The following is a 27265-nucleotide window of genomic DNA, read 5'->3' on the forward strand; positions in this document are numbered from 1 at the left end:
TTCAGAATACCTATCAAATGAGCTCCATAAGACGTTAATAGCATCAAAATTAAACAAGTTATGATGAAAATAAGAGAATTCTTTGGAGAATTTCTGGAAAAAGTGAAAAATAAAACATCGCCATTTCTACAAAAATTGAAATTTCTAGAAATCCTTACAACAGTTTCTTTACATTAGCATAAGTAATGATTTCGACAATTTTGACCGGTTTATAATGCACATTTTTGAAAAAAAGATCTAATTTAAAAAAATCAGAATTCTTCAGATTATTGTAATTTTCATTTTCTTTTAATAATAACTCCAAAAATACTCACTATACAAAAAAATGATATATAATCAGATTTTAGTTTAATCTGTATCAAATATTTTGCCTTTTTTACTATTTCTGTAGGGTACAAAATAACCGAGATATAAACGTTTTAAGCTTACATTTTGCCTGCGAGAACCATGTAACCGGGCAATTTAACCTTTTATTTAAAAAATAAGGGGTTTAAAAGATTAAATTCAGAAAAACCCTTAGTTTTAACTTTCCAATGGTTTTTAGGCGAATCTCGTTTCTCAAAATTACAGGAATTATTAAAAAAAAAACAATAAAATTTTTTGGAAATTTTTTAAAAGATAACTTTTGAAAAATTTTTGGAGCATAAATTTTAATGCTATCAACTTGTTCGTGGTCTCATCTGATACATATTCTTAAATACTTTGACAAATGTTTTATAAGTTTGTGTTACAAAATGCATAATTTTTCCGTTATTTAAGCTTGAATACTTAGATTTGGGTAGTCGCCAAAAGAAATATACATTCACTTACCTATAACTCACTTTTAGTTAACACTAAAAGGTTTTTCTAGTAAGGAATTTATTTAATTTTTTATTATCTTCAATTTTGATAATAATAACTTTTTTGTAAAAACTTATAGGTTTTGAATTAATTTATAAAAAATCGGTTAAAAACATGCATTTTTCTCAAGAAAAATTAAAATTTTTAATCTTTAATAACGCAAAAAGTTATGATTAATTTCAATAACATTATATAACAAATTTTGCTTAGAGTTAGTCCCTCTATCGAATTATGGGGTTATTTTTAATAAAATAATTTTCACTTTTCAGAAGGGGTGGCATCCACCCCCAGGTAAAAGCACAAGTTGGCACCATGTCACATTTGTTCCTTGAGATATCCTCTATCCACTCACCAATTTTCATCCAAATCAATGGAGGGTCAACAAAATCGGAGGTAATAGCTCATATCCACCTTCAGTGACTCCACTATAAATAGTTAGAGTGAATTCGTTTAATTTTCGAATATCAGAAAACAGGGTATGATTTTGATTCTTGGTTTTTATTAAGAATTTGTCACTCAAATAAATTCCTTCATACTGTGGTGGTAATTCAATAACTTCTGCAAAAAACGCTTCAACCGGAGTGGATCTCATGGCTCCTAGACATACTCCAGGTCAGAAATTGATGGTTACGTTTATTTTCTTTAACAAATTGTTGCTGGCAGATCAATATAATATGCTGGCATAGTCTATGATCGACCTTATATAAGATCTAAGGAACAATAAACTTGTCTTTACGTCTGCTCCCTACCATACTTTAACTGTAGATTTAAAAAATTTAGACCCTTTTGACATCTTTCCAGCATGTAATCAATATGAAGTTTCTACGTTAATTTTCTGTCCAGTATCACCCACAGATATTTTACACTTTTTTGTTTGTATGGAAATGTATACGTATTTACCTAAATACTCTCTAATCTTGGTAGATTGTGCCTTGTAAAGATTGAGATTCAGATTTGTTCGCTGAAAAGTCAAATCTGTTATATAAAACCATTCTCTTAAGCTAGAGAAAATAATATTTTCTAATGCGTTGTTTATTTGCTCATACTTCTTAACTTCCCAATGGAAGCAGAAATCATCAGCATATTGAATCACTTTAAAAGGCATATTTCCGGTTGATAGGTTGTGTATATCAGCAGTGTACATATTTAATAAAATGGGGCTGAGAACTGACCCTTGAGGTATACCTTTTTCGTTTTTTCTAGGTCCTTTTTCTTCTGGCTGGTAACAGGCCGGTTATTGCTGACCTCGGGCGAACTTCTATCTCCGTCTAAAAGCACGGCTTTGCTACTTTCACCATTATCACTCACATCACCGTCACGATTTAAAAGTCCACCTACAGGTGACTTCGGGGTGTTAACTTCCCCCATAGGGGGGTACACTATTCTCACGCACTATAATTAAATAATTGAACTAACCAAAAACAAAAGACAAAAGAAACAGCTTAACAATATACACGGCGCACTGCTTGTTGAGTCGTATGACCAATTCACTACTGAGGTTCATAGCTACTGAAGACCGAAATAAAAGAGTAAAATTTGACCGTTTGAGTCTCAGGAACCACCCATCACTATTAAACTTTTTTTCTTTCAAAAACGCGTCCTGCCCCGTTCTCTGCAATACCGATTTCCTAATTTGATCTAATCTACTAGTTGCTGAGATATTTGTTTACAAGCCAAAAATTAGTTATAATTTTAAAACATTCCTGAAGAAGGCTCAAATAGTCCAATTTCCATTCCGTAAAGTACGTTAGATAGGTATAGTACTCTTTATACGAAAATCATAGTAAAGTTAATCTGGGGTATCATAATAATTATTATGGTTATTGCGATCGTAAATAATTGTTAATTAACAATTTAATTGTTTCTACACTATTCTTTTAATTTCTACTGGCTTCTTTAAATATAATCTATAGCAAGTACTTTATGATTCCAAGTTATTTAATTATTGATATACAATTACTTACATAAAGTTTTAGTTGAAGACAAAAGATTTTGTTGGAAAATCCCGGATTTTCCGAGGAAAAGTTTCGTCGAAGCAAATCAGGAAATAATATCTCCATGCAGAATTAAATTAAGGTGAATTTTTGTTTGGGTGTATTTGGAGTAAAGTTAAAATCTTGGGATACAGAGCAATAATTGAAAAAAACACGATTTCGTGACGCTCATTTGTTATAGTCTAAAAAAATAAGATTACACTACATGTAAATCAAAATGTAAATTCGTACAGGTTGGAACAAATTTTATATCAAAGTTTAGATGAGTACAAAAGATTTTTTTAAGAAAATATCCAAATCATATATTATGTATGTATATAGTACAGAAAGTCATTGCGCATCCGCTAGGAAAAATTTTCTGATTCGGATTATTTGCACAATCTTACTCAAAAAGGACTTCTTTTAACAAATGTGCATGTTGCCAGGTCCAAAAGTGTGTCGAAACATTATCTAAACGTTTTTTTTTATTTTTTTTTGAATTATTTTTTTGCATCAAACAAAGTTTTTTTAGATTTTTTGAATCATTCCGAACAGAAGAGGTCTTTAGTGACTTTTCTCAAAAGTTGATAGTTTTTGACATATTAAGCGATTAAAAATTTAAAAATTGTGAAATCGGCCATTTTAAACCTCAAAAACTATGTGAAAAACTGAAAATTTCAATGTTGCTAAGGTAGGTGCACATTCTCTAAACATCGATTGATGAAATTCCGAAGAGTTTTTTGCAATACATTATCGAAAACCCTTTGTTTCTTAATTGCTAATCAAGCTGGCTCGGCACTATTTTCAACCGTTGCATGTATATGTAATATGCGTACATGTATGTGCTGAAAAATATTATGATTCAATTCTTTTTCACCATCTTGCTTGAAAATGTCCCCATTTAACAACATGTTGCCAGGATCAAATAGCAGTCAAAAATTTGTTAAACGTTTTTTTTTTGTTTTTTCCAAAATTAATTTTTTTGCGTCGAAAAATTTTTTTTAGCTTTTTTGGGTCATTAAAAATAGAGAAGATACTTTTCTCTAAATATGATAGTTTTCGAGATATAAGAGATTGGAAATTAAAAAATTGTACAATCGGCCATTTTTAACCCTCAAAAACTGTGTGAAAAACCAAAAGTTTCAGTATTACCAAGGAACTTAGATATTCTATAAAGATCGATTGATGAAATCCCGAAGAGCTTTTTGCAATACAATATCGAAAACCCCTTTGTTTTTTAATTGCTCATCAAGCGGGCGAGACACTATTTTCAACCGTTGCGTTGCATGTATGTAATCGAAAAATATTTTAAGTCTAAAAAAAATTAATATACAAACAATTTTTTGATTAATTTTTGACCCTGGCAACATGCAAATTTGTTAATAGGGAACTATTTCAAACAAGATGGCGAAAAAGATTTCGAGGTTTTCGATATTTTATGGCAAAAAACTCTTCGGGATTTCATCAACCGATGTTTAAATAATATCGACTTGTCTTGGCAACATTGAAATTTTCAGTTTTTAACACAGTTTTTAAGGGTTAAAATGGCTGACTTCACAATTTTTAAATTTTTAATCGCTTATATGTCAAAAACTATCAACTTTAGAGAAAAGTCAGTAAAGAACTTTTCTGTTTGGAATGAGCCAAAAAATCTAAAAAAAGCGTTATTTGATGCAAAAAAAATATCTTTAAAAAAAAAACACAAAAAAACGTTTAAAAAATTTTTGACCCACTTTTGGACATGGCAACATGCATATTTGTTAAAAGGAGTCCTCCTTGAGTAAGATTGTGTAAAAAATCTGAATCAGAGTATTTTTCCTAGCGGATACGCAGTGGCTTTCTGGACTAATAAGGGGATCATTGTTTAAATAATTAAAAATTGTTCAGTTTTGCAAAATATTTACTTTTTAACTGCCCAGGTAATTTACAGTTTCATGAAGGTCTTTAGGAATTTTCTGCAAACTTAAAGGGGAAATTTAACCTAAGATTTATTAAATTAAATTTGACTCCCTATTTATTTAAATAATTATAATTTGACTCCCTATTTATTTAAATATTTATAAAATTTAAAAATAACATTTGCAAAAAATAGTTATTTGCGCTTTAACTAAGCAATATAAATTATGATATTTTATATGAGAAATTGCGCTATATTACCAGTATTAAGCAAAAAAAATGGTTGAAAAATATTTAATAATTTATGAGATATTTAATTTGTTTATTAAATGCTACTATATTTCAATTGCAAAAACGCGGTTGATGCCAAAAGAATATAAATATTTGTAAGGCATCATTACTTTTATTTTTATGTATATTTTTGATAAATGTATTGAAAACTTCAAATTTCAATTAAACTCCGCTCTAAAATGGCATTTAAAAATTGTTCCAATTTGTTTATAATTTTTATTTTAAATACCGTCGCGGGGATTACGCATTTTGAAATGCTGTTTCGATTATCGGGTACTTGGGAATTTTTCACTACTTATTAAAATTTTTTGTCGTTTTTTCTTCGTCTTTCTTTTCCTTCGAGGTATATATGACTACGGGCCCTTTAAGGCTCATTCGCCGATACACCATTTTACAGTATATTTTCCTATACTTATTTATTATTTTTTTATTTAGCGTATGAATTAAATACATCACAGAATATATCGCTTATGCACGAGAAAAGTGTCACATTTCAAAATTTTGTCAAATTGAGGTAAATACACAAAAAATCGAAAAAAAAACGGCGAATTTTATGAACGTAGTGTCATAACTAAACTCCGAATAGTTTCCGTGAGATGGGAGGAAATGTCGCTTTACCGGTGTAGAGGTCGGATGGTTCGTCTATTGATGTATCGACATAATTCAGTTGAGTGCGAGACGTTGTCGAGGTAAGAACATGATTTTTTTTAGTAAACCGTCACATTTAAAATTTCTAATAATTTGCTATGTGGCTTGTTTCTAGTTTTATCTTGAAAAGTGACATATTTGACTTATTTCTACAAAACCTTCCCATTTTTTTTTAAATGAAAAGTGACACATTTGACCAGAACTAGAAAAATATTGGGTAATTTACCGTCAATATAAGTACAGGTTGTAAAGACCATTCCGAGGCACCACACTGCCAAGGTTCTACAGTAAATTTTTATTGTATGGAGCTACAAGTTGAAATTAAAAAACCGACATGACATTAAAATGGGAATATCTCAGAAGTAGTTTTTTTGAAATGTGACACTTTTCTCGTGCGTAAGCGATATTTAGATTTATGCATTATACAATACATCACAAACAGATGTCCAGTTTTTTTTTATATATTCGATTGACCCGTCGCGTCGGTTGCCATTACAAAGTCTATAGCGTCGCCTATGTATGCTCTGCGTGGGCAGTACTGAACAATCAGCCGTGTGATGGATAACCGAAGTTATTTTTAACGTAAAGTTATCCTGTAGTTAAGTTATAATCCTCGAATTGGTGTGATGTATCATATTTAACTTAACTACTTGCGTTATTTCTTGACAGTTCTTGAGTTATCTGATATATCAACTGTCACTTTCTAACGCGACGCTAAACCTCATGGTATGAGATAACTTTGTAGCTATGTAAGGATATGTAAGGTTAGGTTCATCTTTTGACTTGTTTTTAGACAGAAATCAAGTAAATTTAGAAGCTAATAATTTAATAATTAAGAATAGAAGGGTAATACAATTTTATAAATAATAAAAAATTTAATCGAGAGTTATAAGTTGAAATTTTCACTTAAGTACCTACTGAGCTTTCTATCCAGAGTTGCCAGATGATACTTTATAAATCCCCCACTTAGAAACTGAAATTCCCTTAAATTGAAGCGAAAATACCTCAAATTTAAATTTTTGCCGCAATTTAATAAATTAGTATTCAAATGAAGAGAACAGTACACCAAAATTATACTATTTATCAACGAGGGCCTTTTTTGGATTGAGGTGGAACGCTCTTAGCAGACTAGGGAAGGTGTCCCTAATACTGTTGGACTCGGACAGGAGAGGAGAACACGCTAGGGCCCACAGACCAGAGTATGATCCATGCGTCCCGCATGATCCCCATAACCAGCCGCCTACCAACTAAACCACCCCCTCTTCCGACCCGGAATATCCCTGAACGTGTTCTTTAGAGAACGATACATGGGGACATTCCGCGCTGTCTAGGATATAAGTTAGAAACATGTGTGTCCTATTTATCTGCCTAAGAGCGGCAGGAATAGGCGGATGTTATTTTCCTGAAGTAGAAAGTGGGCTAAGCACCTATCGGGAAGTGATAGGACTTAGATGTATTAAGGATCAAGATTAGGTGTCTACATATGATCGAAGTTGCTTTTTTATTATTATTATTATTTTTTTTATTTTTTATTTATTTTCTTTTATTTATTTATTTATTTTTTTATTTATATGAGGATGGTGAGGAAACCCCCTTATCCGTTTTCCTCTGCGCGCTCGAGTATCGCCCTTTCTTTAATTATATTAGTTACGACGTCAATTATGTATTCGTGGCTGTTTCTATTTTCTAACGCGAGGTTTAATATGTTGTCCGGACCTATATCCCCGAATCGGTTTCTGAGCCTGGCCTGCCCGCGAGCGTAGACGCTGCACCGAAAAACGCAGTGCTCCGCGTCCTCCCTCACGCAGCATGTCAGGCACAGGTCATCGTTAGCCTTCCCGATGCGGTGTGTGAACGCTCGGAACGAACCATGTCCCGTTAGAAATTGTGTGAAATAAAAGTTGGTCCTCTTGAACTTACAAGCAAACCACGACCTCACATTCGGGATTATTCTCTTCGTCCACTGGGCCTTATTGTGTTCCGCCTCCCATTCCGCCTGTAAGTCCGCCAGAAGCCGTTTTCTGACGACCGCTCTTGCTTCCGGCAAATGGCCGTTCGGTGTTTTGTAGAGGGACGTACGTTCCCTGGCTAGCAGGTGGATAGGAGGGGCGCCCGCGATTACTTGCAGGGCCGTGGTTGATACCGTCCGGTATGCACTGCAAACGTTCAGCAGAGGCTTCCTCTGCGCCTTGTTTAACATATCTTTATATTTTTGGTACCTTAGAGCCTCGATCCAGACCGGTGCCCCGTAGAGAAGGGTCGACTGTACTATATTGAGCTACAGTCTCCTCTTGGCACTACCAGGCCCTCCGATGTTTGGTGTTATTCTCCGGAGGGCATCAACGAGGGCCCTGGAAATAATTAATAGTTCCTATCGTCTTCGATTATATGGGAGTATAATATACAGTTGTATGTACATTCGCAAATTTAATTTATCATGATCCCTTAAAATCCTCCATAATTTTCCGCCCCCAAAAAATTCCACCACAATTTCTGCTTAGAAAAATTTCCCTAGACGCTTTCAAATTACCCCAAAATTGTAGGAAAATATACCAATCTAAATATACCAATCTGGCGACCCTGTTTCTATCTACCGTTTGAAATACCACCGAATCCGAACAACTATTTGCTGTTCGGTCATCGACGGTGGCCGACGCACGATGGGTATTTACTTTTACGGTCATCTACCCATCCTGTAGCATGTTCCGAACGATCTCTCACGCTCACTCCAACTTGTACTATTTCTACATAAGGTTCTCTTTGTTACGTCAAACTTTGTTCCTCAAATGTTATTTCTAATATAACGTTAAAAAAATAACTATCTCATAACTGTGAAGAATACATCACGCCGAATTTTACCTAAAAAGTTACGGGCATTGTTATACCTGAGAGTAATCTTCACTTTAACTCAAACGTTAAAGATAACTTCGGTCTATCACACGGCTGAATGCTGAATGTGTCTGATCGTCTGTCTTGCAGCGCCGCAGTCACAAGAAGGCGAGGGAAGTTGAAGCATGAAAGCAGATGGAGTCGGCGCATCTTCCTATACTTAATATCGTACTTTTATCCTACTTAAATTATTTTAGAATTAACCACTGGTCAGTGGGGAGACTACATTAGTAAAAGACATTGTTTTGCTTATACAGGGTGTTTCATTAAGAATGTCCAATCTCTGAGCTGCAGATTCTATACCTGAAAATATTAAGATTGAACTAAAATAACTCAAATAAAATATAGCGAATCAGGGTCTTTTATTTAAAAATTTAAAAATTATTTTTGCTCAGTATTTTAAAACTATTCGACGTATCCTTTTCATACTTGGTAAAAAGTGTAAGTACTATACACCCTATAAAATAATGCCCAATACACGTTTCCGGCTATTACCAGAGGCGTACGACAGGGAACAGTAAATGGTTGACCTTTCCCAAATTCTACGTCACTGGCGAAATTGCCATTTTAGCGCAATTTTTAGCTTCTTCAATACTCTCTATATAAATAACATCCTCTTCACTCGTAACGATAAAGTCATTAGTTTTCGAGGTATTTAAAGTTAAACATGTAACGGCACAGTTATTCTGATTAATGTATTGTGCCACTTAATTTTTATTTTTAAATATCTGGAAAACTAATGATTTTATCGTTACGTAAGACTGAAGAGTATATTACTCATTCTTAGTGATAAAATCATTAGTTTTCGAGATATTTCAAACTACAAATTAAGCGGCACAATACATTAATCAAAATAACTGTGCCGTTACATGTTTCATTTAAAATATTTCGAAAACTTAAAATATTTTATTGTTGGGATTTAGGACGATGTCATGTACATAGAAAGTATCGCAGAATCTAAAAATTGTGCTAAAATGGCAATTTCATCAGTGACGTAGAATTTGGGAAGGGACAACCATTTACTTTCTTCAGTCGTACGCTTCAGGTAGTACCCGGAAACGTGTCTTTAACATAATTTCATAGGGTGTATAGCACTTACACTTTCTACCAAGTATGAACAGGATACGACGAATAATTATAAAATATGTACTCAGCAAAAATATTTTTTAAATTTTCGAATAAAACACCCTGTAACTCAATAAAGGGCCATATTTTATTTTAGTGATTTTTGTAAATCTTAATATTTTAAGGTCCAGAATCTACATCTCAGAGATTGGACATTCTTAATGAAACGCCCTGTATAAGCAAAACTATGTTTTTGAAGTTAAAAATTCTTTAGGGACGTTGTGCGATTTTTGGATAGGGGAAAAAGCATTGAATTGGCGACCGTCATCGCGACCGTCATCGCAACCGTCATCGCGACCGTCATTGCGACCGTCATTTCTTATGCTCTATATTATGTGTATGTATATACATATAAATTGTGTAGAGGTGTTTAACTTTAAAATAAATGTAAAACCTATTTTAGCATGGGGAAAAAGGATTGATTTCGCGACCATCATCGCGACCGTCATCTCTTCGGCGAAATAAATTTTGTACATATATAGGTATATTATGTGTATGTATATATAAATTGTATAGAAGTATTTAAATTTAAACTAAATGTAAAACTTTAGGATGGGGAAAAACTATTTATTTCGCGACCGTCATCTTTTCGGCGAAATAAATGTTGTACATATTATATAGGTATATTATGTGTATGTATATATAAATTGTATAAAAGTGTTCAAATTTAAAATAAATGTAAAACTTTAAAATGGAGAAAAACTATTTATTTCGCGACCGTCATCTCTTCCGCGAAATAAATTGTGTACTATCTATATTCTGCGTATATATACATAAATTGTATGGAAGTATTTAAATTTAAGATAAATGTAAAACCTATTTTGAAATGGGAAGACGGATTGATTTCGCGACCGTCATCGCGACCGTCATCACTTCGACGAAATAAATTTTGTACGTATTTTATTATAATGTACGTATAATAATAGTAGTATTATTGAAGTAAAAACTTCTTTAGGGACGTTGTGCACTTTTTAGATGGGGAAAATGTATTGAATTAACGACAATCATCGCTTCGGCGAAATAAATTTTTGTAGTGAAAACTTTTGTAGAAACGTTGTGCCCTTTTTAGATGGAAAAAAGCATTGAATTAGCGACCGTCATCCCGACCGTCATTGCTTCTACGAACTAAATTTTTGTGAAACCTTCTTTAGGGACGTTCTGCACTTTTTAGATGGGGAACAAGTATAGAATTAGCTACCGTCATCGCGACCGTCATTGCTTCGACGAAATAATGTTTTGAAGTGAAAACTTCTTTAGGGACGTTTTGCCCTTTTAAGATAGGGAAAAAGTATTGAATTAGCGACCGTCATCGCGACCGTTATTGCTTCGACAAAAATAAATTTTTGAAGTGAAAACTTCTTTAGGGACGTTGTGCCCTTTTTAGATTGGGAAAAAGTACTGAATTAGCAAACGTCATCGCGACCGTCATTGCTTCGACGAAATAATTTTTGAAGTGAAAACTTCTTTAGGAACGTTGTGCCCCTTTTAGTTGGGGAATAAGTATTAAATTAGCGTCCGTCATTGCGACCGTCATTGCTTCGACGAAATAATTTTTGAATGAAAACTTCTTTAAGGACGTTTTGCCCTTTTTAGATTGAGAAAAAGTATTGAATTAGCGACCATCATCGCGACCGTCATTGCTTTGACGACAATAAGTTTTTGAAGTGAAAACTTCTTTAGGGACGTCGTGCAGTTTTTAGATGGGGAAAAGTATTGAATTAACGACCGTCATCGCTTCGGCGAAATAAATTTTTGAAGTGAAAACTTTTGTAGAAACGTTGTGCCCTTTTTAGATGGGAAAAATCATTGAATTAGCGACCGTCATCCCGACCGTCATTGCTTCTACGAACTAAATTTTTGTGAAACCTTCTTTAGGGACGTTGTGCACTTTTTAGATGGGGAAAAAGAATTGAATTAGGGACCGTCATCGCGACCGTCATTGCTTCGACGAAATAATGTTTTGAAGTGAAAACTACTTTAGGAACGTTTTGCCCTTTTTAGATAGGAAAAAATATTGAATTACCGACCGTCATCCCGACCGTTATTGCTCCGACAAAAATAAATTTTTTAAGTGAAAACTTCCTTAGGGACGTTGTGCCCTTTTTAGATGGGGAAAAGGTATTGAATTAGCAAACGTCATCGCGACCGTCATTGCTTCGACGAAATAATTTTTGAAGTGAAAACTTCTTTAGGGACGTTGTGCCCTTTTAGTTGGGGAAAAAGTATTAAATTAGCGACCGTCACCGCGACCGTCATTGCTTCGACGAAATAATTTTTGAATGAAAACTTCTTTAAGGACGTTTTGCCCTTTTTAGATCGAGAAAAAGTATTGAATTAGCGATCGTCATCGCGACCGTCATTGCTTTGACGACAATAAATTTTTGAAGTGATATCTTCTTTAGGGACGTTGTGCCCTTTTTAGAGGGGGAAAATAATGAATTAGCGACCGTTATCGCGACCGTCATTGCTTTGACAAAATAATGTTTTGAACTGAAAACTTTTTTAGGGACGTTGTGCCCTTTTTAGATGGAGAAAAAGTATTGAATTAGCGACCGTCATCGCGACCGTCATCGCTTCGACGAAATAAATTTTTGAAGCGAAACTTTTTGTATGGACGTTATACACTTTTTAGATGAAGAAAAAGTGTTGAATTAGCGACCGTCATCGCTTCGGCGAAATAAATTTTTGAAATGAAAACTTCTTTAGGGACGTTGTGCACTTTTTAGATGGGGAAAAATATTGAGTTTGCGACCTTCATCACTTTGCCGAACTAAATTTCGTGCGTATAAAATTATGTGTATGTATGTACATGATACTAAAAATAACCAGATAGTATCTTCCCGTAGCCCAAATACGTCTGAGTTTGCACATGATGACCTAACTGGAGACCAATTTGAACTTGAATTCTTGTTAAAGTTAAACGGGATTTGTATGCATTCTGTCAAGATATTATTCAATTAGCAAAATAATATTAAACGACTTTTTTGTGTTATTTGTTTATAAAAGACATCTCACTTTTACAAAGATAAAATATAAAATACACTTATCTTACAACCGCGAACGATTCAAATTAATCGGACGTTACGAACCATTACGAACGTGCCGGTCGCCAGTTGCGTCACGACTCTCCCTCCCTTCAGGATGCGCAATAATCTTCTTATTTATAGTATCATGTGTATGTATACGTAAGTAGCATAGAACGTACGAAACGCGTATATAATATAGGTATAGGTATAGCACTTCTTTTTGGATGGGGAAAAAGCATTGAGCTCGTAATTTATATACTATAAGAAGTTTTCACTTCTGTCGGCACTCCCATGAGTGCTTTAAATTTTTTTATTCTAATGTAGTCTCCCCACTTACCAGTGGTCAACTCTTAAATAAATTAAGTAGGATAAAAGTACGATAGGGAGTACTGAGTATAGGAAAATATATTGTAAAATGGTGTATTGGCGACTGAGCCTTAAAGGGCCCGTTTTAATATAACTTCAAGGAAAAATGAAAGAAGCAAAAACGACAAAAAAAATTGTTAAGTAGTGAAAAATTCCCAAGAGCCCGATTCTCAAAACGGCATTTCAAATTGTTCAATCCCCGTTACGTTATTTAAAAAAAAATGATAACAAATTAGAACAATTTTCAAATGCCATTTAAGAGGGGAGTTTAATCGATATTTGAATTGATCAAGATTTATATTCTTTTGGCAACAACCGCATTTTTGCAATTGAAAATATAGTATCATTTAATAATCAAATTAAATATCTCAAAAATTATTAAATATTTTTCAACCAATTTTTTTCCTTAATACTCGTAACAACATAGCCCAACTTCTTCTATAACATAAAATAATTTATAGTGCTCAGCAGTTAAAAAATAAATATTGTGCAAAAATGACCCCTTTTTAATTATTTAAGCAATGATCTCCTTAATATGATTTGGATACTTTTTTGAAAATATCTTTTGTATTCACCTACACTTTAATATAAAATTTGTTTCAACCTGTATGGAATTACATTTGGATTTTTTTTTATTTTATTAGGCTAAAATAGTTCTAAGATTCGATCCCAGCAATAAAATTGCTGGTAAATAACTTTTCACAAAAATTGCCTATTTTCCGATAATCTGCCGAGACTATTCTATATTAGAAATGTGTTCGATACTGAATAATTGAATCTACGTAAATATAAAAGCTTAATAAAACTGATTTTTTCATTTTAGAAAATGTGGAAAATATTATTCTATATTTTCTTTTATGTTCCGGCGCTATCGATTATAATAGTTCCAAGTTGGTATGTATTAGTACTTAGGCCTGAGTATGACCCACTTATGAGTTCTTTTATCCACGTGATTAGCAGACCTATATTTCTTATGTCACTAGGATTTGGAATGTATGGATGCTTGCACGGTATTGGAGGTAAGTGAAAATTTACTATATTATATAGTCGGAGAGATAGAAGCGGATTTTGTGCGTGATAAGTAATATGGAAAAACTATACGGGTATATGTTGAATTAGTTGTGTACATGACTTTCACCAACGGCCGGAAACCAGAGTTGGAGCCGAGGGTAGTTATAAGGGGTCAAAGTCGCGGATTTTATTATTTTTTTTATGACGCTCATGATCGAGATAGTGCACCAAAATTTGGGAATAAGTAGGTCATGACGTAACTAAGTAAAATCTCCAGGAGTGGAACGCTGCATGGCCGACAAAGGGGTGGGGGTAGGAGTGAATATAAAAAATATAAAGGGTTTTTTGCGACGTTCGTGATTGAGATAGTGGATCAAAATTTGGAAATAAGTAGATCATGACATTACTAAGTAAAATCCCCAGAGCCGGAAACCAGAGTTGGGGATGAGGGTAGTTATAAGGGGTCAAAGTCGCCGTTTTTGTTATATTTTTTTGTGACGCTCATGATCAAGAGAGTGAACCAAAATTTGGGAATAAATAGGCCATGACGTAACTAAGCAAAATCTCCAGTGGTGGCACTCTGCGTGGCCGACAAAGAGGTAGGGCAGGGGTGAATACAAAAATATAAGGGGTTTTTTTGCGACGTTCGTGATTGACAGAATGCACCAAAAGTTGGGAATAAGTAGACCATGAAATAACTAAGTAAAATCCTCAAATCCGGAAACCAGAGTTGGGCATGAGGGTAGTTATAAGGGGTCAAAATCGCCGTTTTTATTATTTTTTTTGTGACGCTCATGATCGACATAGTGCACCAAAATTTGGGAATAAGTAGGTCATGAGGTAACTAAGTACAATTTCCAGGGGTGGAACGCTGCGTGGCCGATAAAGGGGTGGGGGTAGGTGTGAATATAAAAAATATAATGGGTTTTTTGCGACGTGCTAGATTTAAATAGTGCACCAAAATTTGGGAATAAGTAGTCCATGACTTAGCTAAGTAAAATCCACAGAGCCGGAAACCAGAGTTGGGGATGAGGGTAGTTTTAAGGGGTCAAAGTCGCAGTGTGTATTATTTTTTTGTGACCCGGCACAACATTTGTCCCCCACGCAGCGTTCCGCCCCTGGAGATTTTACTTAGTAATGTCATGATCTACTTATTCCCAAATTTTGGTGCACTATCTCGATCACGAACGGCAAAATAACCCCCATATATTTTTATACTCACCCCTGCCTACCACCCCTTTGTACTCTAAGCAGCGTTCCGCCCCTGAATATTTTACTTAGTTACGTCATAACCTACTTACTCCCAAATTTTGGTGCACTATCTTCATCATGAGCGCCACACAAAAAAAATAATAAAAACCGCGACTTTTACCCCTTATAACCACCCTCATCCACCACTCTGGTTTCCGCCTCTGGGGATATTACTTAGTTATGTCATGGTCTACTTATTTCCAAATTTTGGTGCACTATCTCAATCACGAACGTCGCAAAAAACCCCTTACATTTTTTTATATTCACCCCTGCCCCACCCCTTTATCGACCACGCAGCGTTCCACTCCTGGAGATTTTACTTAGTTACGTCATGACCTACTTATTCCCAAATTTTGGCGCGCTATCTCGATCAAGAGCGTCACAAAAAAATAATAAAAAACTGAACTTTGACTCCTTATAACTACCCTCATCCCCAACTCTGGTTTCCGGCTCTGGGGATTTTACTTAGTAATATCATGATCTACTTATTTCCAAATTTTGATCCACTATCTCAATCACGAACGTCGCAAAAAACCCGTTATATTTTTTATATTCACCCCTACCCCCACCCCTTTGTCGGCCACGCAGCGTTGAGCCCCTAGAGATTTTACTTAGGTACGTCATGACCTACTTATTCCCAAATTTTGGTGCACTATCTCTATCATGAGCGCCATAAAAAAAATAATAATAAAATCCGCGACTTTGACCCCTTATAACTACCCTCGGCCCCAACTCTGGTTCCCGGCCGTTGGTGAAAGTCATGTACACAACTTATTCAATATATCCCCGTATAGTTTTTCCATATTACTTATCACGCACAAAATCCGCTCCCAGCCCTTTGACTAATAGTGTGAGGCAGATACACGGTCTATTAGAAATACTTATCTCGAGAAATGAAGGCTACATAATCATGAGAATTGGGTTGAAGAGGTTTTGAAGAATTATCTATTTAATGGAAATATTTTCATCTATTTACTACTACCGGTTATACCGGAAGTTTCTTATAACTTTTTATAAGTTTTTTTAAATGAGACACCCTGTATATTTTTACATTTTTGGATTCTCCTTGATATCTTCTTTCTTAAAATATGAGGTTTTGTAATATTATATAGGGTGTTTTAGAAGATAATTACCTTTTTTTATTATTTCGTAGCAACTTCACACCCTGTAGAATTGTAGTAGTTTGACATCAAAAAATCTGTTTATCTTCAAATGATTTTTAATATAGCCTACTACTGTTAAAAATTATTAGTATAGTTAAATGTTGAATTTTAGTATACAGGGTTGGTCGAGAATTAGTATTTTAGTACTGTAGTACTGTAATATCCTGTAATTTAGTATTGAATTCCATTCCTGGAATCATCCTGAAACAATCAGCTGAAACGAATCAGGAAGTTTATATCAATTTTGTAGACTTCTAAAAAGCGTTTGATTCAATAAATCGTAATATTATGATATGGAGGATTTTAAAACCCTATGGAATACCAGACAATTATATAACAGTAATAAGGGTTTTCTACGACAAATGTTTTGCTAGAGTTGAACATGAAGGGGAACTATCCCAACAAATAAGCATCAAAAAAGGAGTAAGACAGGGGTGTGTCTTGTCACCGACATTGTTTATAATAGTCATAGATTGGATAATGAAACAAACTGAAGATAAAAAAAAAAGGTATACAATGGTCACCATTTAAAAAACTAGAGGATCTAGAGTTCGCTGATGACATATGCCTCATAACATCAAACAGACAACACATGCAAAACAAAATTACCAGATTACCAGATTACCAGATTACATAGCAAAAACAACCGGCTTAAAAGTAAATCCCAAAAACACGAAAATATTACCAAATGGGGAAAGGAACGGAAATAATATATATATTTAGAAGGGAAACAAATAGGAAAAGTAAAATATTTCTGTTATTTGGGCAGTCTGGTAGACACAACAGGAGGCACAGAAAAGACATATCACAAAAAATAAGCTTGGCACAAAACGCTTTCAACTTTTTACGCAAGATATGGGCCTCGACAAACATCAGCAGAAAAACAAAGCTACGAATATTTGAAACTAGTATAAAGTCTGTCCTGTTATATGGCGCAGAAACATGGAAACACCATAAACAATTCTTACAGAAAATATAATCCTTCATTAACAGGTGCCTACGTATAATACTGAGAATATTTTGGCCAAACAAAATCACTAATGACGAATTGTGGAGAATAACAAATGAGGAAATGATAGAACATACAATAAAAAACGGAAATGGAAGTGGATAGGTGTACCTTACAAAAACCAGCAACAAATATTGCAAGACAAGCTCTACATTACAATGCTCAAGGCAAAAGAAGAAAGGGTAGACCATCTTATACGTGGAAAAGAATAATAGAGAAAGAACTCAAAAAAAAATAATTTAACGTGGAACGATGCAAAAAAGATATCAAAAAACAGAAGGAAATGGAGAAAACTAGTAAACAAAATTGGACGGAACTCAACAGATGATGCGTGGGACTAGCAACCTCACCATCATATCGCATACTGCTACTTAAAACATCACAAGGTGCCCTTTGCTCCACTTGGAGATGTATGATTATGATGACTACTTCCGGTTATACCGGAAGTCGCTTTTAACTTTTTTAAGTTTATTTTAGATGGGACTATATTTTTACATTTTTGGATTCTCCTTGATATCTTCTTTCTTAAAATATGAGGTTTTGTAATATTATATAGGGTGGTTTAGAAGATAATTACCTTTTTTTATTATTTCGTAGCAACTTCACACCCTGTAGAATTGTAGTAGTTTGACATCAAAAAATCTGTTTATCTTCAAATGATTTTTAATATAGCCTACTACTGTTAAAAATTATTAGTATAGCTAAATGTTGAATTTTAGTATACAGGGTTGGTCGAGAATTAGTATTTTAGTACTGTAGTACTGTAATACCCTGTAATTTAGTATTGAATTCCATTCCTGGAATCATCCTGAAACAATCAGCTGAAACGAATCAGGAAGTTTATATCAATTTTGTAGACTTCTAAAAAGCGTTTGATTCAATAAATCGTAATATTATGATATGGAGGATTTTAAAACCCTATGGAATACCAGACAATTATATAACAGTAATAAGGGTTTTCTACGACAAACGTTTTGCTAGAGTTGAACATGAAGGGGAACTATCCCAACAAATAAGCATCAAAAAAGGAGTAAGACAGGGGTGTGTCTTGTCACCGACATTGTTTATAATAGTCATAGATTGGATAATGAAACAAACTGAAGATAAAAAAAAGGTATACAATGGTCACCATTTAAAAAACTAGAGGATCTAGAGTTCGCTGATGACATATGCCTCATAACATCAAACAGACAACACATGCAAAACAAAATTACCAGATTACCAGATTACCAGATTACATAGCAAAAACAACCGGCTTAAAAGTAATCCCAAAAACACGAAAATATTACCAAATGGGGAAACGAACGGAAATAATATATATATTTAGAAGGGAAACAAATGGGAAAAGTAAAATATTTCTGTTATTTGGGCAGTCTGGTAGACACAACAGGAGGCACAGAAAAGACATATCACAAAAAATAAGCTTGGTACAAAACGCTTTCAAGTTTTTACGCAAGATATGGGCCTCGACAAACATCAGCAGAAGAACAAAGCTACGAATATTTGAAACTAGTATAAAGTCTGTCCTGTTATATGGAGCAGAAACATGGAAACACCATAAACAATTCTTACAGAAAATATAATCCTTCATTAACAGGTGCCTACGTATTATACTGAGAATATTTTGGCCAAACAAAATCACTAATGACGAATTGTGGAGAATAACAAATGAGGAAATGATAGAACATACAATAAAAAACGGAAATGGAAGTGGATAGGTGTACCTTACAAAAACCAGCAACAAATATTGCAAGACAAGCTCTACATTACAATGCTCAAGGCAAAAGAAGAAAGGGTAGACCATCTTATACGTGGAAAAGAATAATAGAGAAAGAACTCAAAAAAAAATAATTTAACGTGGAACGATGCAAAAAAGATATCAAAAAACAGAAGGAAATGGAGAAAACTAGTAAACAAAATTGGACGGAACTCAACAGATGATGCGTGGGACTAGCAACCTCACCATCATATCGCATACTGCTACTTAAAACATCACAAGGTGCCCTTTGCTCCACTTGGAGATGTATGATTATGATGACTACTTCCGGTTATACCGGAAGTTGCTTTTAACTTTTTATAAGTTTATTTTAGATGGGACACCCTGTATATTTTTACATTTTTGGATTCTCCTTGATATCTTCTTTCTTAAAATATGAGGTTTTGTAATATTATATAGGGTGGTTTAGAAGATAATTATCTTTTTTTATTATTTCGTAGCAACTTCACACCTTTGATGGTTATGAGAATTTCACACTCTTTCCCCATTCTACGCAGGACTTCCACATTAGTAATTCGATCAACCCAGCATATACGTAAGATGCGCCTATAACACCACATTTCGAAAGCTTCGAGCCGATTCATCGATGCAACAGTTAGTGTCCACGCTTCCATTCCGTAGAGCAGAACTGTGAATATGTAGCATTTCAACAGACGGTATTTTGTTTTTAATGATATGTCTCGACTGTTGAAAATGGGTCTCATTCTAACGTATGCTGCTTTCGCTTTTATTATTCGCTCTTTAATTTCTGTTGAGTGGTCCCATTGGCTATTTAAATTCGTACCCAGATATGTATATTGCTCAACTCTTTTGATATTCTGTTGGTTGATTGTAAGTTGAGCGTTTGGTATCGGTTTTTTACTAATTGTCATAAATTTGGTCTTCTTTATGTTAAGGGGTAGTCCGTATCTGTTGCTGACTTCTGTTATACGATTTGTTAATATTTGTAAATCATTCAGATTATCGGCAAAGACTATGGTGTCATCTGCATATCTAATGTTATTCAACCACTTATCATTTATTAATACTCCTTTCGCACAACCGTCTAAAGCTTCCTTAAATACACATTTAGAGTAAATATTGAATAGTAGTGGAGATAAAATACAGCCCTGTCGTACTCCTCGTTCTATTGCAATTTTATCAGTTAGCTGGTCTTCTATTTTGATTTTGGCCGTTTGATTGTAATAAATGTTTCCGATAATTCTTAGATCTTTGTTGTCAATTCCAATTCCTTGCATTAGAGTTATTAATTTGTCATGTTTTTTCTCTGTCAAATGCTTTCTGGTAATCTATAAAGCATACGTATATATCACAATTTACATCCCTGCATCTCTGAAATACCACTTGCACAGCAAAAAGGGCCTCTCGTGTTCCCAGAGCATCACGAAATCCGAATTGTGTTCTTGTTAGTTGTTCCTCGCACTTTGTACTTATATTAGTTTGTGAATGACCTTTAGAAATGTTTTAAGTAAATGGCTAATATAGTCTTCGCACTTTTTCGCATTGGGTTTTTTTGGAAGATTTATAAAAGTTGATTCTAGCCATTTTTGGGGAATTATGCCTGTGTCATATATAGGTACCCAAGTTAATAGGGAAAAAAACATGAAAAAATGTTAAGCAGGGTTTTGAAGGTGCTAAACGGTAGATGAAAGATAACTGATGATAATTCCGTGAAGACGTACAACTAATTTTTCTTCTTCTTTTCTTTTAAACAGGTACAAAGAATGAAAAACTCAGTTTTTTGACTATAAAAAGTTTCTTGTTAATTTTAGAGAAAAATGTTTTAAATAAGTGTTGTATATCTTAAAAAGTTCTTTAATTTGATAGTACTCATATTAATATACATAAACAATTGACCGAGATAATTGCAAACACCTCTCATTTTTGCACTAATTTTTAAATATTAATAGCTTTACTTTTTACATAACGATATATAATTTAACTACTTTAAATTATGCCATTTAATGGTTTATTTAAGTGCACTAAATTTCAACCAGATTGACCAAATAGTTTATAAGTTATTCGATTTGTTTATCCCAGAGAGCAATTGTTTATACACCTGTTTTTGCCCTAACTTCGCAATCGATTATTCGAGAATCTACTTTTAAGATGCATTAAGAAAAAATTAACATTTTATTTAAATTGTTATTAAAAAACTCGTTTGAAAAAGACCCTACTTTCTAGGTTATAAACAATTTGAATAACTTTGACAGTTTTTATGTCACACGCTTACATGTTGGCTCACTGAAAAGCTGGTGAAGAAATACATATTAAAAAAGAAAAAATAATTTCTTCTTCAAACGTCAAATAATGATGACATTACTTATCTAACTTGATCCTGTCAAAGTTTGATGTCTCCGCCGGCAGCAGTTTTTTTTCCCATTTCTTTACGGCGGAGGGAAAAATGTTGTCATGGCAACAATATGAAACATGTCACAAAGCAACAATACAAATGTCATTAACAACAATTAAACATCATTTTTATTTATAGTAATATTAAAAGTACAATTAGTTAATGAGGCATTTTCAAAATTGAAACCGTGCAAAAATGTTCCCGACTCTTGATACGCATTGGTAATTGTTGATGGTACTGATGGTCGAGCACAACTTTCAGCAATCATTCCCGATGTTGGCGAATCATGAGGGTTTAAAATTTTTTGAGCATTATCGTTCTTATTTCTTATTGAATCCTCTATATATCCTTCGGCAACCGTGCTTGATTTCCAGCCCCCATGTCGTTTGAGGCATTCTAGATTTCCGCCTCCATCAATTAAAAGTGTTGGAATTGTACTATTTATGGTTGAAAATTGCTACGTTTGAAGAAAAAATAGTATACTTTATTCGGCAAAGAAGCGACTTTTCTTGACTTGCCCTCTATTACGCGCCTCACTTCGTTCGGCGCGTAATATCGGGCGCGTCAAGAAAAGTCATGCTTCTCCGCCTCATAAAGTAATATACTATTATATGACAAATAGGAATCAAGTTAGTATTTTTTTATAAATCAAATTTTGCATTGTTGATAAACATTAAGAGCTGAAAATTTAACATATTGTATATATGGAAATCTATATTTTACGATCCAGTTTATAGATTGCATATGCAGTGAAATAATAAAAATGTATGACTTGTTAAACTGCTGGTACTCGTGAAACACCACCAACGAAAGTGCAGGTGGGAACTGTTCAAGCTTCGCTTCCTTTTTTGGAAAAAATCTGCAATGTATTATCACCTTCCATAGTACGCACAACCTTCTTTTTTAACTGGAGTAGCTAAAGAAAATACTAAAAATTGTGCAAATTTCACCTTGCACAATTGGTAAATCTCGTGAAAATCACTTGATTCAATTTACTATAACAGTTATTGAATTTTACAAGTATTTCTTAAACATTCTTTAAATTATTAAGTAAAGTATATTGTTTATATAAATATAAAATAATTATAAATTAGTACAATACATTATTTATTTTTTTTTATTTGAAATAATTAAAAAGTATTTAAAAGTCCTTAATAGGTTTTAAAAAAAAACTAATTTTTCTTTTATTTTGTTTTTGAATTGTTATGAAATGTTATTTATTTTAATGAAGCCATTAATATTTGTTTAGGTAGGCATCTAATAAGTACAAATATGTAATATGTTTGCATTATTTAATGATGTATGTTTAAGTTCAATAATTAGAATAAAATTGTATTTGTTTTGATAGTAATATATATATATATATATATATATATATATATATATATATATATATATATATATATATATATATATATATATGAAAGGAAACGGCGATTGCATTTTATTTCACTTCGACCACCACCGATATTCTACACGACGTGTTTCGAGCTCATGTCAAGCTCTCGTCAGGAACATCTAGGTGGATGGTCGAGGTGTAAGAAAATGCTTTTGGCCTTTCTGGTAATAATAAAATAACCAGACTTCAGTACACTTGGTACGACATCTATATGAATTAAACGAAAAGATTTCTCTGATATACAGAAGAAATCTTTTCCGTAGCGGACGCGAAAATGTAAATTTCAAAGTTTTCGTACAAGACGATGAACGACAAAAGACACCTCTTTGTGTCACAGATTTGTCTACAAAGCCACGTTATTCGCTACACATTCGTCAATAACGGAGAAAAACCGTGATATGAAAGGAAACGGCGATTGCATTTTATTTCACTTCGACCACCACCGATATTCTACACGACGTGTTTCGAGCTCATGTCAAGCTCTCGTCAGGAACATCTAGGTGGATGGTCGAGGTGTAAGAAAATGCTTCTGGCCTTTCTGGTAATAATAAAATAACCAGACTTCAGTACACTTGGTACGACATCTATATGAATTAAACGAAAAGATTTCTCTGATATACAGAAGAAATCTTTTCCGTAGCGGACGCGAAAATGTAAATTTCAAAGTCTTCATAAAAGACGATGAACGACAAAAGACACCTCTTTGTGTCACAGATTTGTCTACAAAGCCACGTTATTCGCTACACATTCGTCAATAACGGAGAAAAACCGTGATATGAAAGGTTTTTCATATCACGGTTTTTCTCCGTTATTGACGAATGTGTAGCGAATAACGTGGCTTTGTAGACAAATCTGTGACACAAAGAGGTGTCTTTTGTCGTTCATCGTCTTTTATGGGTTTTTCATATCACGGTTTTTCTCCGTTATTGACGAATGTGTAGCGAATAACGTGGCTTTGTAGACAAATCTGTGACACAAAGAGGTGTCTTTTGTCGTTCATCGTCTTTTATGAAGACTTTGAAATTTACATTTTCGCGCCCGCTACGGAAAAGATTTCTTCTGTATATCAGAGAAATCTTTTCGTTTAATTCATATATATATATATATATATATATATATATATATATATATATATATATATATATATATATATATATATATATATATATATATATATATATATATATATATTAAGAAATTCATATAATTAATTATAAAAATAAAAAATATAAAACATTGTTTATGAATTTTAATTTGATTATTCTAGTGAACGTCTATAACTTCTAAATCGCTTCTCGGCAAGTTACAGTTCATCCTCTACAAAGTCTGACTCGACATCGTCAAGAACCACTGCAGCGCGATTACATTTTTTCTCCTCTTCTTCCACTGCAGAGTTTGTACAAAGATCCGTACAGTTTATACCATATTTTTACAGCCACATCTTTTACTTTTTCAACCCGTTGAACATTTACATGTAATTTGTTTTAATATATCTTCAGGAATCAAACAACCTAAGGTGTAAATAGGTTCAAAACCCGTATCAGTTTTTTTTCATCCATATTGGGTAGCATCCAATTATTTACCTAACCAGTGTTGTAATTGATGATAAACGCGAAGTACATACTGGTAACCTGCACCTTCTGTTGGGGAAAAATTTTCCAATTTAAAAGATTTTTTCCCTGTATTTTTTATAAATTGTAGAAAGCGTAACTCATTTAATGACAATATGTTATTATATTTTTTTTATACGTAACATCAATTGCAGCAGAATACAAAGCAACAATGATATCACATCCGTTTTTCATGATGTCCTCCTTGTTAGCATTCTCGTCATAAAAAATATTTATCAAATCTACAATTTCTGACGATGCAGTTAATAATTTTAATTTTCCTTGATTAAAAAAAAATTTGTATCACACCCAGTAAAAATATATAAGAACCCAACGTATTTTCTTAGATGAGAATGTTTAAAACTATAATAGATAGATTTTCCTTTGTCGCCTTTTTTTTTCAAAATATACGTCATTGTCCGGAGCAGAAAGTTACGTCAATCTTATGAGTATATCAGTATCATTACCAATTATTACAATGGTCTTGTTAGTTTCATATGTATATTCGTGAAGAGCTGTCTGCACTGTTAATACGTCTGCATCTTCATCTGCTAATTTAGTTCGGTACCCTGATTTGTTGAGCTCTGCACATAAAAGTTGAATCAATTGCTTTACTAACTGCTAAAAATATTTTTTATTTTATGGATAAGATCGTGTTTTCAACCAATTTAATTTCTGAGCCTGAGCTAATTATTATTGTATATTTATATAAATAATATACTTTAATTAGTAAAATATAAGTAATTCTTACGAGAAATTATTGTAAAATTAAAGCAAGTAATAGCAATTATATTGCAAATTTTTTCAACATGTTTCAAATTGGGATTCCATTCTAAAAAATAAAACGAAGTTATTCTCACCTTCACATTTGTTGGCGGTGTTTCACGAGTACCATCAGTTTAACGAGTCATGACTTTTTATTTTTTTACTGCATATGCAATCTATGAAGTGGGTCATAAAATATAGACTTTCTTAAACAACTTATTCAATTTTCAGCTCTTAATGTTTATAAACAATGGAAATATGATTTATTGAAAAAAAATTCTAACTTGATTTCTATTAGTCATATAAAATCCATTTTGTTATTTTAATGTGTATTTTTTCACCAGCTTTTCAGTGAGCCTACATACGAGCGTGTAACGTAAAAACTGCCAAAGTTATTCTAATTGTTTATAACCTAAAAAGTAGGGTCTTCTTCAGACGGTTTTTTTAACAACAATTTTAATAAAATCTTAAACCATTTTCAATACATCTTAAAATTAAAGTCTCAAATAATCTATTGCGATTTGTAAAATATCTCTAGAGTCACTGTTAGGGCAAGAACAGTTGTTTAAACAATTGCTATCTGGGAAAAACAAATTGAATAACTTATAAACTATTTGGTCGATCTGGTTTAAATTTATCACACTGAAATAACTCATTAATTGGCATAATTTAAAGTAGTTAAATTAAGTATCGTTGTACAAAAAATACAGTAATTAATATTTAAAAATTAGTGCAAAAATGAGAGTTTCTTACAATTATCTCGGTCAATTGATTATATATTTCAATATGTGTCCCACCAAATTGAAGAACTTTTTAAGGTCTACAATATTTATTTAAAACATTTTTCTCTAAAATGGACAAGAAACGTTTTATAGTCAAAAAACTTAGTTTTTCATTTTTTGTAACTGTTTAAAAAAAAAAGGAAGAAAAATTAGCTGTATGTCTTCACGGAATTATCATCATTTATACCTCATCTATCGCTTAAAACCTTCAAAACCCTGCTTAACATTTTTACGTGAAATCGATGATTTTTTCCCTATTAACTGGTGTAATATATTGTTAAATATATTTGTCAACCATTTTATGCCATCGTAGTCCATAAGTTTTAAGAATTCGGAATGAAAATGATCAGGGCCTACTGCTTTACCATCTTTGGTACTTTTGATGGCATACGTTACTTCTTCAACTGTAAGTGGAGGTTCGCAATTGGTGTTTGTTGTGATGCCAGTGTTACTTCGTATATCTTAAAAAGTTTTTTCCACGTATTTATTCCAAATATCCCTTTTCTGTTCTATTTCCAATATTATGTTTCCCTGATTATCTGTCAGAAATCCAGTGTTCTTGTGTTTATATAAGCCTGCAGCTTCTTTGATCTTTTATGGAGGTTAAACGAATCATGTTTTTGTTGTAATAACTCTATCTTTGTACATTTCGAGCTTAACCAATTTTCTTTTGCTATTTTAATAGCCGTTTTAATTTCGTTATTTATTTGGTTGTAGTTATTGTTATTATCTTTAGCTCTTCTTCTGTCTTCCATCATACATAGAATCTCCTCTGTCATCCATTCTTTTTTCTTTGTTCTTTCAGGTCTTAAGTATTTTTCTGATATTTCTTGACTTACTTTGTGTATCTTTTCTAGTTCTAACTCTGTGCTATCTATTTCTGTATGGACACACGTTTATTCTTTTAGGCATTTTTGTACCTTTTCTTTTACTGATTTATTTTTCAGTTGATTAATATCGTATTTCCGAATTTTTGGTCTTTGAATTTTCTTTAAACTAAGTTTAATTTTGGCGACAAGTGGATTGTAATCCGATTTTATGTCGGATCCCGGTTACGTTTTTACAGATGTTATAGAGTTTCTAAATCGTTT

General features: G+C 33.1%; 1 protein-coding gene across 5 annotated transcripts in view; it reads left to right on the forward strand.

Annotated features, from left to right (window-relative positions):
- The window catches only part of LOC114337262 (nose resistant to fluoxetine protein 6-like), a 202714-nt gene that overhangs the window by 157369 nt on the left and 18080 nt on the right, over window positions 1-27265 (forward strand). For 4 of the 5 annotated variants that reach the window (XM_050642947.1, XM_050642951.1, XM_050642949.1 and 1 more), the window contains one exon: window positions 13878-14073. In XM_050642947.1, the coding sequence (XP_050498904.1) occupies window positions 13878-14073 (196 nt within the window). Of the gene's footprint in view, window positions 1-13877; window positions 14074-19705; window positions 19813-27265 lie in introns of those variants that run through there. The other variant, XM_050642952.1, reaches the window with a different exon arrangement.

The sequence above is a fragment of the Diabrotica virgifera genome, chromosome 2 (genome assembly GCF_917563875.1).
Source record: "Diabrotica virgifera virgifera chromosome 2, PGI_DIABVI_V3a".
In the NCBI taxonomy this organism is placed as follows: domain Eukaryota; kingdom Metazoa; phylum Arthropoda; class Insecta; order Coleoptera; family Chrysomelidae; genus Diabrotica; species Diabrotica virgifera.